Source organism: Microcaecilia unicolor, chromosome 4, assembly GCF_901765095.1.
Source record: "Microcaecilia unicolor chromosome 4, aMicUni1.1, whole genome shotgun sequence".
Lineage (NCBI taxonomy): Eukaryota > Metazoa > Chordata > Amphibia > Gymnophiona > Siphonopidae > Microcaecilia > Microcaecilia unicolor.
The window spans coordinates 74,543,998-74,559,427 of NC_044034.1; the positions used below are offsets into that span (position 1 = coordinate 74,543,998).

General features: G+C 44.1%; 1 protein-coding gene across 1 annotated transcript in view; it reads left to right on the forward strand.

The window, feature by feature from the left end:
• The window catches only part of MTUS2 (microtubule associated scaffold protein 2), a 494,757-nt gene that overhangs the window by 288,576 nt on the left and 190,751 nt on the right, over positions 1–15,430 (forward strand). The window contains exon 6 of the mRNA XM_030202400.1: positions 10,741–10,952. Within this exon, the coding sequence (XP_030058260.1) occupies positions 10,741–10,952 (212 nt within the window). The remainder of the gene's footprint in view (positions 1–10,740; positions 10,953–15,430) is intronic.

Here is a 15,430-nt window from a genome sequence, read left to right on the forward strand (position 1 = left end):
GGTACCGAAGTTGAAGCGGCGAACGGGCGGCCGGCAGTAGTAAAGGCAGCAAGTAGCAGACAGGCTCGACTCCGCTTTCCTGCCCTCTCTGCGTCCCGCCTTCCTCTGATGTCATTTCCTTTCGGGCGGGACGCAGAGAGGGCAGGAAAGCGGAGTCGAGCCTGTCTGCTGCTTGCTGCTTTTACTACTGCTGGCCACCCGTTCGCCGCTGCGGGTCGTCGTCGTTTGGGGGGGGCAAAGCCCCCCCTCGCCCCCCCCAGTCTACGCCCATGCTAAAAGAGACCAGATGTTAAAACAGATTAGCCACCCCCCATCTCCTTAGAAACATTGTAGGACCCCCCAAACCCACTCCCAGTCCCCAAGCCATTTAAAATATAAATAACACATTTCAGGGACATCACGAGGTGCCATCCCTGCACCCCAGTCCTGATATCCCTGAAGACAGAGATCACACCCATCCACTCTCTAATCCCTTTTAAAGAAGTATGCACAATCGTCAGACCCACCTGTCCCCCTCCCAGCACTTCCAGGGCCCTCTGGTGGAGGGCAGGAGTGACTGCCAGTCACTCTGGCCCCTACTGCTGTCACTTCAAAAATGATAGTGATATTATTGTTTGAAATACCACTATACTAACTCTAAAAGTAGGCTCCGACATAGGTCCTGCGTCCTGCCCCCTCCCCCTCTCCATTATTTGCCAGAGAGCTCTGTTGGGTGCCAGGATAAGCCCACATTTTTAAAAATTAGGGATTGGATGGGTGATGTCATTTTTGTTTCAAGGGGATTGGGCAGCCAGGAGATGCAGGAGTAACTAGTGGAGGGGCATCTTTTATTCTTTAAAAAGGGATCAGGCATCAGAGTGGGGTACACTGTTCCCTCTAAGCTGAGCGGGAAACCTCCAACTGCATTGCTGCCAGTGAGGGTTGCTGCTTCAGTATTGTGTTTTCAATGGCTAGGGGCAGGCAGATTCCTGTAAAGCTTGCCTTCGCCTCACTATTGAAATGTGAAAGTGAAACAGCACCTCCCACTAGAAAACTGTAGGTGAAGGACCCCACTCAGCTTAGAGGGAACAGTGGTGAGGTATGGGTATCAGAGGGCCTCTACATGTTTGTAAAGGGATTGCAGAAATGCCAAGGGTGGCCAGTCTCAGAGCTGGAGATTTACCACTGCTATTGATGGAGGTTTTTCTCACAGGCCCCAGCCATGTGTAAAACCAGTTCTAACAGACATACATTCTAAAAACTGACATATTCTAATCAATAAATAGAAAATAAAATTCTTCTTCTACCTCTGTTGTCTGGTCATTTTATTTTTTTCTTATTGTGTTTGTCCCAGTCTCTGGTTTCTACTTTCCTCTTTTTTCTCTTAACTGTTTTGCCAGAGTCTCCTTCTCCACTTGGCACTCCTTTTCTCTTCATGTCCACCATCCATCTTCTCTCTGTGTCCCTATCTATCTCACCTAGGGTTGCCATATGTCCAGTTTTACCCGGACATGTCCTCTTTTTGAGGACATGGCTGGCAACCGGCCGGGTTTTCCCAGCCTTCCCGTTTGTCAAGTGACCTCTTCGGGGCAGGAAAGAGCCCCCTCTTTCCTGCTCGGAGCGCTGCCCTGCATTCTGTTCCCCTTACAATGTTGAGTGCACTGCTGACAGTCCCGGCGCCGATTCAAAATGGCCACCGAGAGTTGAAACGGCCTCGTGAGACTTCTGCGCTGCCCTGAATTCTGTTCCCCTTGCAATGCTGAGTGCACTACTGACAGTCCCAGCGCCAATTCAAAATGGCCACCGAGAGTTGAAGCGGCCTCCTCGCGAGGCCGCGTCAACTCTCGGCGGCCATTTTGAAGCAGCACCAGGACTTTCTGCTCTGAAGAGATCACTAGACCACCAGGGCAGTAGAGTAGAGGCTAGGACACCCTTAGGTGGGTGTGACGGGGGTGGGATGGGGTGTGGCAGAGGCAGGGCATGTGTCCTCTTTTTAGGGGGACCAAATATGGTAACCCTATTCTCACCCAGCATCACCCCTGTCTTCCCGCCATGTTGAGTATCTCACATCTTTGTGCCCCTAATCTTGCCCTGTCCAACATAACTCTTCTCTGTCTCTATGCCCCCCCCCACCACTACCACCACCACATGCCATTATCTCTGTCTCTCTGTTCCTTCCCTTGGGGTCCAGCAAATGTTCTTCTCTCTTCCCTTGCTCCTGCCCTGTCTCCCCTTTGCAGTACCAGCAATTCTCCCTCTTCTTTCCCCACAGGTCCTGCATCTTGATTCTTTCTTGTCCTCCCCTCCCCCCAAGTCCAGCACCTCTTTGTCTCTTTCCATGTCCCCTCTCTGCCTCACCTCCCTCACTGGATCTCTCTCTTCCCTATCTGACCTCCCCATCCAGCACTTCTCTTCCTCCTTGCTCCCTCATGCAACACCTCTCTCCCTCCTTGCCCTTTCCCACATACAGCACCTCTTTTCCTCCTTGTCCCACCCCAATGCAGCACCTCCTTCCTTGCCCCCTGATGCAGCACCTGTCTCTCTCATTGCCCCCCATGATGCAGCACCTGTCGCCCTTGTTTCCCCCTCCAGATGCAGCATCTGTCTCCCTTGTTGCCCCCCTCACGATGCAGCACCTGTCTCTCTCATCCACCCCCCCCCCCCTACGATGCAGCACCTTTCTTCACTTCTTGCCACAATTAATCTTTTTGTGCAGTGCCAGGATTGTCAGCAATAGCAGGCTGCTTCAGCCAGTTCTAGGGGCCTTCCTTCAGCCATGTCCCGCCCTTTCTGAAGCAGCTTCCCGTTTCCGTGAGGGCAGGACGTGGCTGAAGGAAGTCCCCCAGGATTGGCTGAAGCAGCTTGCTATTGCTGATGGTGCCAACACTGCACAAAATGATTAATCGCAGCAAGAAGAGGTGCTGGATTGTGGCAAGTGGGGGAGAGGACAAAGAGGGAGAGTGGTGCTGCACTTGAGGGGGGCAGTAAGGAGAGATGCCTGACCCACAGGAGGGTAGAGGAAGACAGGACAGGGCACTAATGTGTGACATCGGGTCCCATTAGCATATGAGCTGGAGAAGGGGCCTGATTATGTGTGTCACATGTTGAATACTTGTGATTTGGTATGTCTGCGATTGTAGGGAGAGTGTTGAGGGCCACTTTTTGTTAACATTTGGCCCGACCCTTCAACAGATAGTAGTCCCTACTTGTGACTCACTCTCCTTGCATTGCTGTGGCAAGGAATGTGTGATATTCCCAGCTGCATCAAAACAGAATCAAATTTACCACAGGATTCACTAAGGTACAGTAAACCTTTACTGCCTAATGGTAATAGGCCTCCTATTAGCAAAGCAGTTAAAACATTAACATGAATACATACAGTGGATAAAGACATCTTTCAGGAAGTCAAAACCACAAGTAAAAAAAAACTACCAGTCACAAACACCTCAGCCCAAAGCCATTCAAAAACAGGGAGATGATACAGGTCATTAAGCTGAAAAGATAAATAATTTAGCTGCCTAGGTAGGCTGTTCAATGCACTGGCACATCAACTGAAAACATCCTCCATACATTTCTTTGAAAGCAATGAGCAGCCCAAGTAGAGGAAAGCATGATGGTCCGTTGCCCCTCAGGGTGGGAAATCAGTCTTCTTTTAACATTCTACTCTCACGGGCGCCTCTCTTTGATTGATATCATATCATAGTATCTTGTGACATACATATATCTTACAAATTGTGGATCAATTTTTTTCACCGTAGTAGGGGTTTGGAATGGATTCAAATTGGATGCAGTCTTGCATACTATGAAACTATACCAGTTTGTTTGAAAAACTAATTACTTTAGAGAAATGATTTAAGACAGCTGATTACTGTCACAGAAACTAATTAGTAACAGATGACTACCATCCCTTTCTAAAGGGCTTAAGACTTTGGTCCCTCAGCATAAGGAAGTTTCAATCTATCTGATCTAATAGAAGGAATGTGGCTACCCGTAATAATCCAAGTCAGTTCTTATGATGTTCAGACACTCCCCACTTAGCCTCCCTGATCATCCCGATGCTGCAGAAAGATTCTCCTCCTTGCCATTAAAGCTGCATAAAACTTTTCCCCAGAGAGAAGCACAATTTCTTTTGCAGAAAATCCGAACAGGAGATTTGAGGTATGCTATAGAATGAGGGTGGGCAACCATGGTCCTCGAAGGCTACAACCCAGTCGGATTTTCAAGATTTCCACAATAAATATGCATGAGATTAATATGCATGTACTGCTTCCATTGTATGCAAATAGATTTCATGCATATTCATTGCGGAAACTGGGTTGTGGCCCTCGAGGACTGTGGTTGCCCACCTCCGCAATAGCAGAAGGGGGACAAGAGCAGACTAGAAGGCCTGAACATCTTTTTCTGCCATTTCTATGTCTCTAATAATAGAGGAACAAATGTACCTGAATACCTATGCAGTAGGGTCAGTGTACCTGGGGGCATACTGGCATCTTTTCAATTGACCCTGTGAAGAGAGTTTAGCTCTGAAGAGCTTATCACGAATGTGTTAAATTAATCTAATAAAATTGTATCAACCTATAATTTTTATGTTGCCCTGGTTGCTACCTTTCTTTGGAAAAGGGAAAAATGAATTATGAGAATCAATATTCAGCCTATGGCGGTTGGGGGTTTATATGTTCAGTGTTCAATTTATTTGATTTAGTGGTTACAGAACCAATAAGGAGGAAGTTATTAAAGGAAACTCATTATAACATAGTAAATGATGGCAGATAAAGACCTGTACGGTCCATCCAGTCTGCCCAACAATATAAACTCATTTTACATGGTATGTGATACTTTATATGTATACCCGAGTTTGATTTGTCCTTGCCATTCTCAGGTACCAGACTGTAGAAATCTGCCCAGCACTGGTTTCGCTTCCCAATTACTGGTGTTGCCACCCAATCTCCGCTAAGATTCCGTGGATCTATTCCTTCTAAACAGGATTCCTTTGTGTTTATCCCACGCATGCTTGAATTCCATTACCGTTTTCATCTCCACCACCTCCACCACCCTTTCCGTGAAAAAATACTTCCTGACATTACTCCTGTGTCTGCACCCCTTCAACCTTAATTCATGTCTCTGGAAAAGGTTTGTTTGCGGATTAATACCCTTCAAATATTTGAATGTCTGTATCATGTCACCCCTGTTTCTCCTTTCCTCCAAGGTATACATGAATAACAAAACACAGTGGACCTGATATTCAGCCCGCAGCAGTAAGTGGCTTGTAAGCTTGCAGCTTGCAGCTGCAGACTCAATGAACCCCAGATGTTAAATGCTGAGTAATGGGTGCCTCCTGGCATTGAACATCTGGGTATGTGCATTGACCCAGAAATTAACTGAGCACTGGCCGATATTCAGACTGGTGCCTGATTGACTCGATGCATTAAGATAGGACAGCTTTTTTTCCCATCAGAACATAAGAACAACCATACTGGGTCAGAGCAATGGTCCATGTAGCCCAGTATCCTGCTTCCAACAGTGGCCAATCCAGGTCACAAGTACCTAGAAGAAACCCAAATAGTAGCAACATTCTGTGCTACCAATCCCAGGGAAGCAGTGGCTTTCTCCATGTCTATCTCAATAGCTGACTATAGACTTTTCCTCCAGGAACGTGTCCAAACCTTTTTAAGCCTAGATACGCTAACCGCTGTTACCACATCCTCTGGCAGTGAGTTCCAGAGCTTAACTATTCTTTCAGTGAAAAAATATTTTCTCCTATTTGTTTAAAACATTTATCCATATAATTTCATTGAGTGTCCCCTGGTCTTTGTACTTTTTGAAGGAGTGAAAAATCGATTCACTTTTAGCCGTTCTACATCACTCAGGATTTTGTAGACCTCAATCATATCCCCCCTCATACATCTCTTTTTCAAGCCTTAACTTCTTTAGCCTTTCCTCATATGGGAGGTGTTCCAAGTTTCCAAGTTTATTTAAAATTTCTTATCCTGCCCTCGGGATACCATCAGAGCAGCTTTCGATCTAATACAAAGGGAAGTGAGAGAAATGAAAAGGACATAACAGGGAATAGAGAGAGGAGAAGAGGCGTGAATCTCTTTAAAAAGGCAGTAAAACTACAACAATATAATAACTAACTACTATCTTAACTTTATTCAATTGTGGCCTCTTTTACAAAGCGATTCCTGCGCGGCCAATAAGAGGAAACCCATTCAGTTACTATGGGTTTCCTCTCGTTTGCTGCGTGGGAATCACTAGCACAGCTTTGTAAAAGAGGCCCTTAGCCAGTTAGTGAACTGAATATCGCAGCTGACTGGTTAAGTTATGGCTCTGCCCAAACTCTGTTCCTGGAATAAGCAGTTAGTGGAGATATTTAAGTAAAAGATAAAATAGAATAAAAAGGAAAAGAAAGGGAGGAGAAATACAACAGATTACAAAAGCCCAACCAAACCCTAGCCCACTGTTTCCCAACCCTAGTCCTGGAGGCATCCCATCCAGTCAGGTTATCAGGATATCCACAATGAATATTCATGAAAGAGATTTGTGTCTTGAAAATTGAACCACACCATTCGGTGATCACTAATTGCCAGATGATCTCCCATCGTAACATCAGAAACATTCTCCCCATTTGTAAGCACCAGGTCTAGAATAGCTCCATCCCGCGTCTGTTCCATTACGCACTGCTAAAACAATTCTTCTGTAGAGAATCCAAGATTTCTTTGCTTCTAGATGATCCTGCAGCAGGGACGGTCCAGTTGACATCAGGAATATTAAAATCACCTATCAGTAGTCCTTCCCCTTTCCTAGCTATCTTGTGGATGTCTTCAATTAAGTCTCTGTCCATTTCTTCTGACTGCGAACGTGACCTGTATATTACACCAGTGTAAATACATTTTTTTTGTTACATTTGTACCCTGCGCTTTCCCACTCATGGCAGGCTCAATGCGGCAGGCAATGGAGGGTTAAGTGACTTGCCCAAAGTCACAAGGAGCTGCCTGTGCCGGGAATCGAACTACATTTTCCTTTCCCTTACCAGTTTAACCCACAGCACCTCTTCCGTACCCCATATGTCCTGCAGTTCTGTCACTTTAATATTATTCTTAACATATAATGCCACTCCTCTGCCTTTTTTTCCTACCCTATCCTCTGTCCTTCTTGAATAGATTATAGCCAGATATAACTATATCCCAGTCATGGTTCTCCATGAACCACATCTCCGTGACCACCACTAAATCCAAGATAGCTTCTATCATTGTACTCTGTAGATCTAGAAATTTGTTTCCCATACTAAGGGCATTGGTATACAAGGCTCTCCAGATGTTACCCATTTTCCCCTTTTCTATAATGGTATCTGGTGTCTTACCTTTCTGAGGGTTATTAATGACTTTGGGGCTTTTCTCACCCATCCCCAGCAAATTTAGTTTAAAGCCTTCCTTAGTACTTTAGCCAGTCTGACTGAAAACACTTTATCCCTTCCTTGAAGGATGGACACCATCCCTGCGCAGTAGCTCTTGGAAAATCATCCCATGATTTAGGAAATCAATGTGCTCGTGTTGGCACCATCCATGCAGCCACACATTCAGCTCTAGGATGTGAGCTTCCCTCATTCAGCCTTTACCTTCGACAGGAAGGATTGATGAGAATACCACCTGTGCACCTAGGTGCTTAATCCCTCTGACCCAGAACCATGAAGTCACGTTTGATATGTTCAGTAGGATACCTAGCAGTATCATTTGTGCCAACATGGATGAGCAGCATAGGATAGTGGTCAGTAGGCTTGTTGAGTCTCGGCAATCTTTCTGGTACATCTCGAATCTTGGTAGCAGAAAGACAACACACCTCTCTGGACCATATCTGGTCAGCAGATAGGCACCTCAATACCCCTCACAAGAGTATCACCAACCACCACTACCTTTCGCTTCTTATTGGCCACCGATCCAATGGCTTTGGGATTTTTGATCATTGTTTCCTCCTGTTCTTGAGATGTTTTCAGCTCTTCCGTCTCCAGGGCTGTGAACTGATTCTTCACTAAGGGGTTTCTGGCCAATGGCACTGCAGGTTACTCTTCCCCAGGGGTTTCCTCTTTCCCTCAAGGAAGGTTAGCTAAGAAGTAAACAGATGTCTGCTACTGCTGTAATGCAGAGGTCAGACACCACCTGCTGGCCAAACAAGGGAAACATACTGAAAGAGAAAATGTAAAAATAGCAACAAAAATCACAAGTATGAAAATCCCATGTTCCGCCACACAGCCACTTTAAGTAAGGGGTTACTCGGTCTCATCTAGAGCCACAAAAGACCAAATTAGTTGTGTGTTCTCCAGTAGTTGTAGTCAAGTCATATTTCTTTAGGGGGCCCCAAATTCAGTCATGGACAAAAGTTTGTAACCATTCAGTTTTCAAGTGTTTGTTTATTCAATTATATATGTAATTATTTCTATTTATTTATTTAAGCATTTATTACCTGCCTTCTTCTAATGTTCAAGGCAAGGTACAAAGAAACAAACAATATACAAACAATGCCAAATAGATATTACAAACAACAATGTAAACATAGTACTTTAAAATAACAGAATTACAAGCATCTTTGGACTTTATTTTTACTTATTTTGTTTTACACTGTGGTTGGGCTGTAATCTTTATTTGTATGAGCTATTTGTTGTTTTTTTTCTATTGGTGGCTGTAGCCATCTTGATATTTATTGCCTCTTAAAAATAAGTCATTTGACATGTATGGCATGTGTTTTTATTTTTATGTAACTAAAAGTATTTATTTGCTTTTTTTTCTTTTATTCTACTTATTTTGTTTTATTCTAATTAATTTGTTCCTGTTTCCCTCAGTGGCCAGTCCAGGTCACAAGTTCCTGGCAAGATCCCCCAAAATAGCAAGATTCCATGATACTTTACCTCGTGGATAAGCAGGCTTTCCCTGGGTCTACCTTAATAACGATTTATGGACCTTTCCTCCAGGAATTTCTCCAAACCTTTTTTAAACCCACCTACATTAACTGTTTTAACCACTTGCATTGGCAGTGAGTTCCTTTCCTTAGCTATATATTGAGTGAAAAAATATTTTCTTGTAGTTTTTATACGTGTGTAGTATCATAGAGTGTCCCTTAGTCTTTGTTAAATGTCTGGTGAGGAAACAGTCGATTTCATGTTTACGCATTCCACTCTGTTCAGGATTTAATAGACCTCTATTTTATCTCCCCTCAGCCGTCATTTCTCCAAGGTGAACAACCCTAATCTCTCTATTCTTCCCTCATATGAGAGTCATTCCATCTCCTTAATCATTTTGGTTGCCCTTCTTTGTACCTTTTTCAGTTCCATTAAATCTTTATTGAGATGCAGTGACCAGAATTGCCCACAATACCCCAGGTACAATTTCACCATGGAGTGATACAGAGGCATTAGCTATTTTCTCTTTTATTTTTTATTCCTTTCCTAATAATTCATAACATTCTGTTTGTTTGGGGTCTTTTTGGCCACTGCTGCACATTGAACAGAAAATGTCAATGTATTGCCCAAGATGACCCCTAAGTCCTTTTCCTCAGTGGTGTCAGCCCTCCCCCACCCCCACTGCCTATAAAAATTGGAGGAGCATTGGACTAGGTGATGCAATGAGGAGTAGCACTATATCCTGCCCCCTGCTGCTCATAGGCAAAATTATATTCCTAACAGGAGTGCACACCTGCACACTTCCACAGAAATATTTATTTATTTATTTGTTACATTTGTACCCCACATTTTCCCACCTATTTGCAGGCTCAATTGGCTTACATAATACCTTGAGGTGGTATCTACCTCCGGTGATGAAACAAATACAGAGTTATGTTATAGTCAGTGAAATAAATATGTTACAAACACAGTAGGGAATCATAGAGAAGAGGGGTTATAATGTGTTCATTATAAGTTTTTGTTTGTTGTATTGCTTGACATTTCGTCCTTTAGATTGTAAGCTCTTCTGAGCAGGGACCGTGCTTAGTTGTTAATTTGTACAGCGCTGCGTAACCCTAGTAGCGCTCTAGAAATGTTAAGTAGTAGTAGTAGTAGTAGTATTGCTGAGTTAAGCATTTATGTTCGATCAGAAGGGTATGCCTTTTCGAATAAGTTGGTCTTTAGTGATTTCCGGAAGCTGAGGTGGTCGTACATTGTCTTTACAGCTTTTGGTAGTGCATTCCAGAGTTGTGTACTTATATAGGAGAAGCTGGATCCATAAATTGATTTGTACTTAAGACCTTTGCAGCTAGGGTGGTGAAGATTTAAGTATGTTCGTGATGATCTAGTTGAGTTTCTGGTTGGCAGGTCTATGAAGTCATACATATATCCCGGGACATCACCATAGATAATTTTGTGGGCCAGGGTGCAGACTTTGAAAGTAATACATTCTTTAATTGGGAGCCAATGTAGCTTTTCTCGAAGGGGTTTGGCGCTTTCGAATCGCGATTTTCCAAATATAAGTCTGGCTGCTGTATTTTGGGCGGTCTGTAACTTCCTTATGAGTTGGTCTTTTCATCCCAAGTAAATTCTGTTGCAGTAGTCGGCATGGCTTAGTACCATTAATTGTATCAGGTTGCGGAACATTGCCCTTGGGAAGAATGGTTTTACACGTTTGAGTTTCCACATTGAGATTGCTTGTAAGACCACATAGATCCCTTGGTCACATGTTGCCTTATTGCAAATAATTTCTGTAAACCTGATACTACCAAACACATTTATAACAGTGAGTTCAGTCTGTGTTTGTTTCTGTGTTTTTATTCTTCATGCAGGGCATCCTAAGCTAAGGCCAAGCACTCAAAGGAATGGCTTTTCTACCAAACCAGATTTACAAACTCGAGAGGCTGAACGCCAGCTTCTTCAGCAACTGAAAGAAAAATGTGAGGAACAAGCCAAGAAACTGCTCCTTGTCCAAAAGGAGTTAAAGAGAGCAAACCAGGGATTCAAGGTTTTTGCTGTAGCCACACAGCATTTCTTTAAGAAGGTAAGAATATAATTTGCCATCCAAGCTTATTAAGGAGGTAACTTTCACACAAAGCACATTTGTGTAAAGTCTGAAAGCGGAGTTAACCTGCAGGCTTTGCATCAGTTTTCAAATGGAAAAATTCCCCTTTCCAAATGGATTTAAGAAAAGTACGTGGACAAATTTCCACCTGCCATTCATGTGGGTACTTTTTCCGTGAGAATTTGTTTTGCCTGTGTTTGGAAATCCAAACGTATGTGTAAACGTATGCACCAATCCTACCCCAATGTACAATTTTCAAAAAGCTAATTTATGCATGTAAATATCTGCTTTATGTGCAGAAATGCATTAGAACATTGCCTTCTAAGGAGCTGATGCAGGAAGCCATATTACCTGTTAGCGCAACAGTTTACACTCAATTTACTTCGCTAATCTTACTTCCGAAGCAGGAGAAAAACTACTAAAGAGTAGCGCAACGAGTATGCAAAATGCATGTAAATTGCTGCATATTAAATTACACCTGATTTTTTTAAATTGTGCTAAAATCTAGCTTAGAGTTTACTCATTTTGTAGTACTGAATCTGTACTCTAGCTCAAGTCTGGCATTAAGATGCAAGCATGGGAATGGAGGATTCTCCGACCCCCAATCCCAAAAACGTCTGGTGGCCTAAGAAGGCTCCCCAGGCCCTCCAACCCCTGACCTCTCAAATGACCCTGGTGGCCTAAATGGGTTCCCTTCCCAGCACTCCCAGCCACCAAGCTCCCTCCCCATGCAGCTTAACATTGGGAGGCAGGAACCTTATTTATCAGACTGACCCCACACAGTGAATGCCAGGGTGCATCGTGTGAAGTCAGATGCCACCATTTTTCAAGATGGTGGTGCAGAGGCAAGATGAGTGAGCATCGTTCCTGCCTCCCAACTTCAAAGTTTGCATGAAGGGGGGATGGGGGCCAGGAGGCCCAGGTTGGGGTCTCACTTAGGCCACCAGTGTCTTTTGTGGAGTCAAGGGGTGCAAGTTATGGTAGGTCAGCGTACTTTGGCAACCAGATACATTTTGGGGGTTGGAGGGGCAGGGTCTGGAGACTTATGTGAGCATGCATCCAGTGCACTCCCATGTCAATGCACATCTTTTGCGCTGGGCCTATTTACACACCCCCTGATACTCAGCACTATTTAACCAGCCAGGAATGGTTCCTGGCCGGTTAAATAGCATTTAACATGAGATAGTCAGTTATCTTCTGCTGAATATCCTGCTAACCGGTTATATTGTGCGATATAACCTGCAATCCGCTAATATTTAGCTCATTGCCAGCTAAGTTTGATGGCTAAATTGGGTGACAGGACTAGCCGGCCTATCTCTGGCCAGTTTAAACTTAACTGGCCAGCATTGAATTTTAAGTTTAATCCGGCCAAAAATAAACTGGATATTCAATTCCTGTCACCAGAAATGGCCCGGCATTGAATATCTGGGGTCAGCGCCGATCGTGACACTTAAGCGGGCTGCCTCCCATGCTCTGAATGTCGGGCTCTTTGGTATTAGGTTTGCTGTTCGAAGCTTACTGCATCGACCCCTACATTTGTTTTGCTGGGGCCTTAGCCATATTCTTAGCTAACTTATTTCTATTGTGGATGTTCAGGGGGAGAACCTTCATTTTTGTTTCAATTTTTGTTTTGTTTTGTTTCATAATTTGTTGTCTTATTCATATTGGAAGCAGGGAAATACCTAGCATACCTGAATGTAGGTTGTTGTGAGTTAGAACTGAAGAGGTGTGAGCTCAATCCAAAGAACAAAGAGAGAAAAGTTAATGTACACTAAACTGAAACAGAAATAAAAAATATATATATATATATATATATATATATATATATATATATATATATATATATATACATACATTAACTGCACTTCACAAGTGCTGCAAGCCAGTCAGCTTTTCAAGACATCCACATTGAATATACATGAGATATATTTGCATGCACTGTCTCTATTGAATGAAAATATAACTCTTAACATATCAAGGGCCCTGTTTACTAAGCCGTGTTGTAGGCGTGCTAACTTTTTAGCGTGCCTATGGCGTGGCTTAGTAAACAGGGCCCTAAGTGTGGATATAGGTTTAGGTTTAGTAAATTTGACATACCACTAAATACAAAAAAAGATCAAAACAGTTTACAATGCCAAGGCCCTGCTTACTAAGATGTGCTAGCGTTTTTAGCGCACGCTAAAGACATTGGCGTGCCCACAGCACAGCTTAGTGAACAGGGCCCTAAAAATCATGTACAAAGGAACTCCATTCATACTTAATCATACACATGAGAGAACCCTCACATTACCTCAACCCCCCCCCCCTCCCCAATATAAACTACATCATCCTGTGGCATCGGAGTTGCACAACCCTGCTATATTGCATAACTTTCCATTGTAAGAACATTATTCTGTGGTCTAAATATATAAAATTGCATACTATGCAACAAACAATGCTAATTATTAATGACACCTAGCAGGCTGTGCACTAAGGGCTCCTCTGTTTATAGTCTCTGTGATTGTGGATTTACCTGTGTACTTTCAAACACATGCAAAAAAACCTTCAATTTTCAAACAAAAGTACATGCATAAGTTCAGTTTGAATATGTGGTGCAAAGTAAAATGGTATGCTTTTTACAACATAAGAGAATCCTGGAAATTCCCCTTATATGCGCAAATCATAAAAATGCCTTTGAAACATTTCCCTCTTTCTGTGAAACTACATGGGTGATAAAATTACACACATATTTGAAAGCTTTTGAAAATATACATTCTGCACATATTTACAGATGTAACTATCAGGGGCATTTTCGAAAGAGAAGGGCGCCCATCTTTCGACACAAATCGGGAGATGGGCGTCCTTCTCTCAGGGTCGCCCAAATCAGCATAATCGAAAGCCGATTTTGGGTGTCCTCAACTGCAGTCCTTCGCGGGGACAACCAAAGTTCACGGGGGCCTGTCGGAGGTGTAGCGAAGCCGGAACTGGGGCGTGCTTAAGAGATGGGCGTCCTCGGCCGATAATGGAAAAAAGAAGGGCATCCCTGACGAGCATTTGGTCGACTTTACTTGGTCCATTTTTTTTCACGACCAAGCCTCAAAAAGGTGCCCAAACTGACTAGATGACCACCAGAGGGAATCGGGGATCACCTCCCCTTACTCCCCCAGTGGTCACCAACCCCCTCCCACCCTAAAAAAAAAAAAAATTTTAATTTTTTTGCCAGCCTCTATGTCAGCCTCAAATGTCATACCCAGCTCCATGACAGCAGTATGCAGGTCCCTGGAGCAGTTTTAGTGGGTCCAGTGCACTTCAGGCAGGCGGACCCAGGCCCATTCCCCCCCCCCCCCACCTGTTACACTTCTGCTGGTAAATCTGAGCCCACCCACCCGAAACCCACTGTACCCACATGTAGGTGCCCCCCTTCACCCCTTAGGGCTATGGTAGTGGTGTACAGTTGTGGGTAGTGGGTTTTTTTTTTTTGGGGGGGGGGGGCTCAGCACCGAAGGTAAGGGAGCTATGCACCTAGGAGCAATTTGTGAAGTCCACTGCAGTGCCCTCTAGGGTGCCCAGTTGGTGTCCTGGCATGTCAAGGGGACCAGTGCACTACGAATGCTGGCTCCTCCCATGACCAAATGGCTTGGATTTGGTCGTTTTTGAGATGGGTGTCCTCGGTTTCCATTATCGCCGAAAATGGGGGGCGACCATCTCTAAGGTCGACCTAAATGTTGAGATTTGGGCGTCCCCGACCGTATTATCGAAACGAAAGATGGACGCCCATCTTGTTTCAATAATAGCGGTTTCCCCGCCCCTTTGCCGGGACATCCTTAGAGATGGGTGCCCTTAGAGATGGTCGTCCCCGTTCGATTATGCCCCTCTATGCATCCATGACTCAACTAAAGTTTTGAAAAATTTGCACTAAAGGACTTTAAATACCACAAGAGCCTGCTAGTGTCAAGTAGTATTTCAGCCCAAACAGCCCTAAAGTCTAGGGCAGGAGAGGAGCCAAGCAGGCAGGAGGCCTGGTAGCCCATTATATTGGAACAGCTGATTGGGGCCAGCAGACAATCAGGCGGTGGTACAGATAGGGGACGAAAAATCAACATGGTACCATAAGCCAGTACACACATACTCGTAAGTCCTGGGCAGGGCCTATCAGCATTTGTACCCCAGTTCATAAACCCTGTATTAATTTTAACTCCCCTTAGTATTGCTGCTGCCATTGATTATGCAGGCCTCAGACTAGCCAAATAATCAAGAACAATGCAAGAGTATTGGGTGCCTTATGTGGCCCCCATTACATTTTGAATCCTAGCTCCACTCTCCCCCAAGATTGTGATAATTCAACTCGATAATCAAGATTATCCCAGCACTACTCCACCTTCATATATGGGTATTTGGAAGACTGACCCCTAGTGGTAGTACTGTGAGGTCATCAGTACTATTGGAGCCCAGAGCCAAACGGTTTGCAAACAGATGGG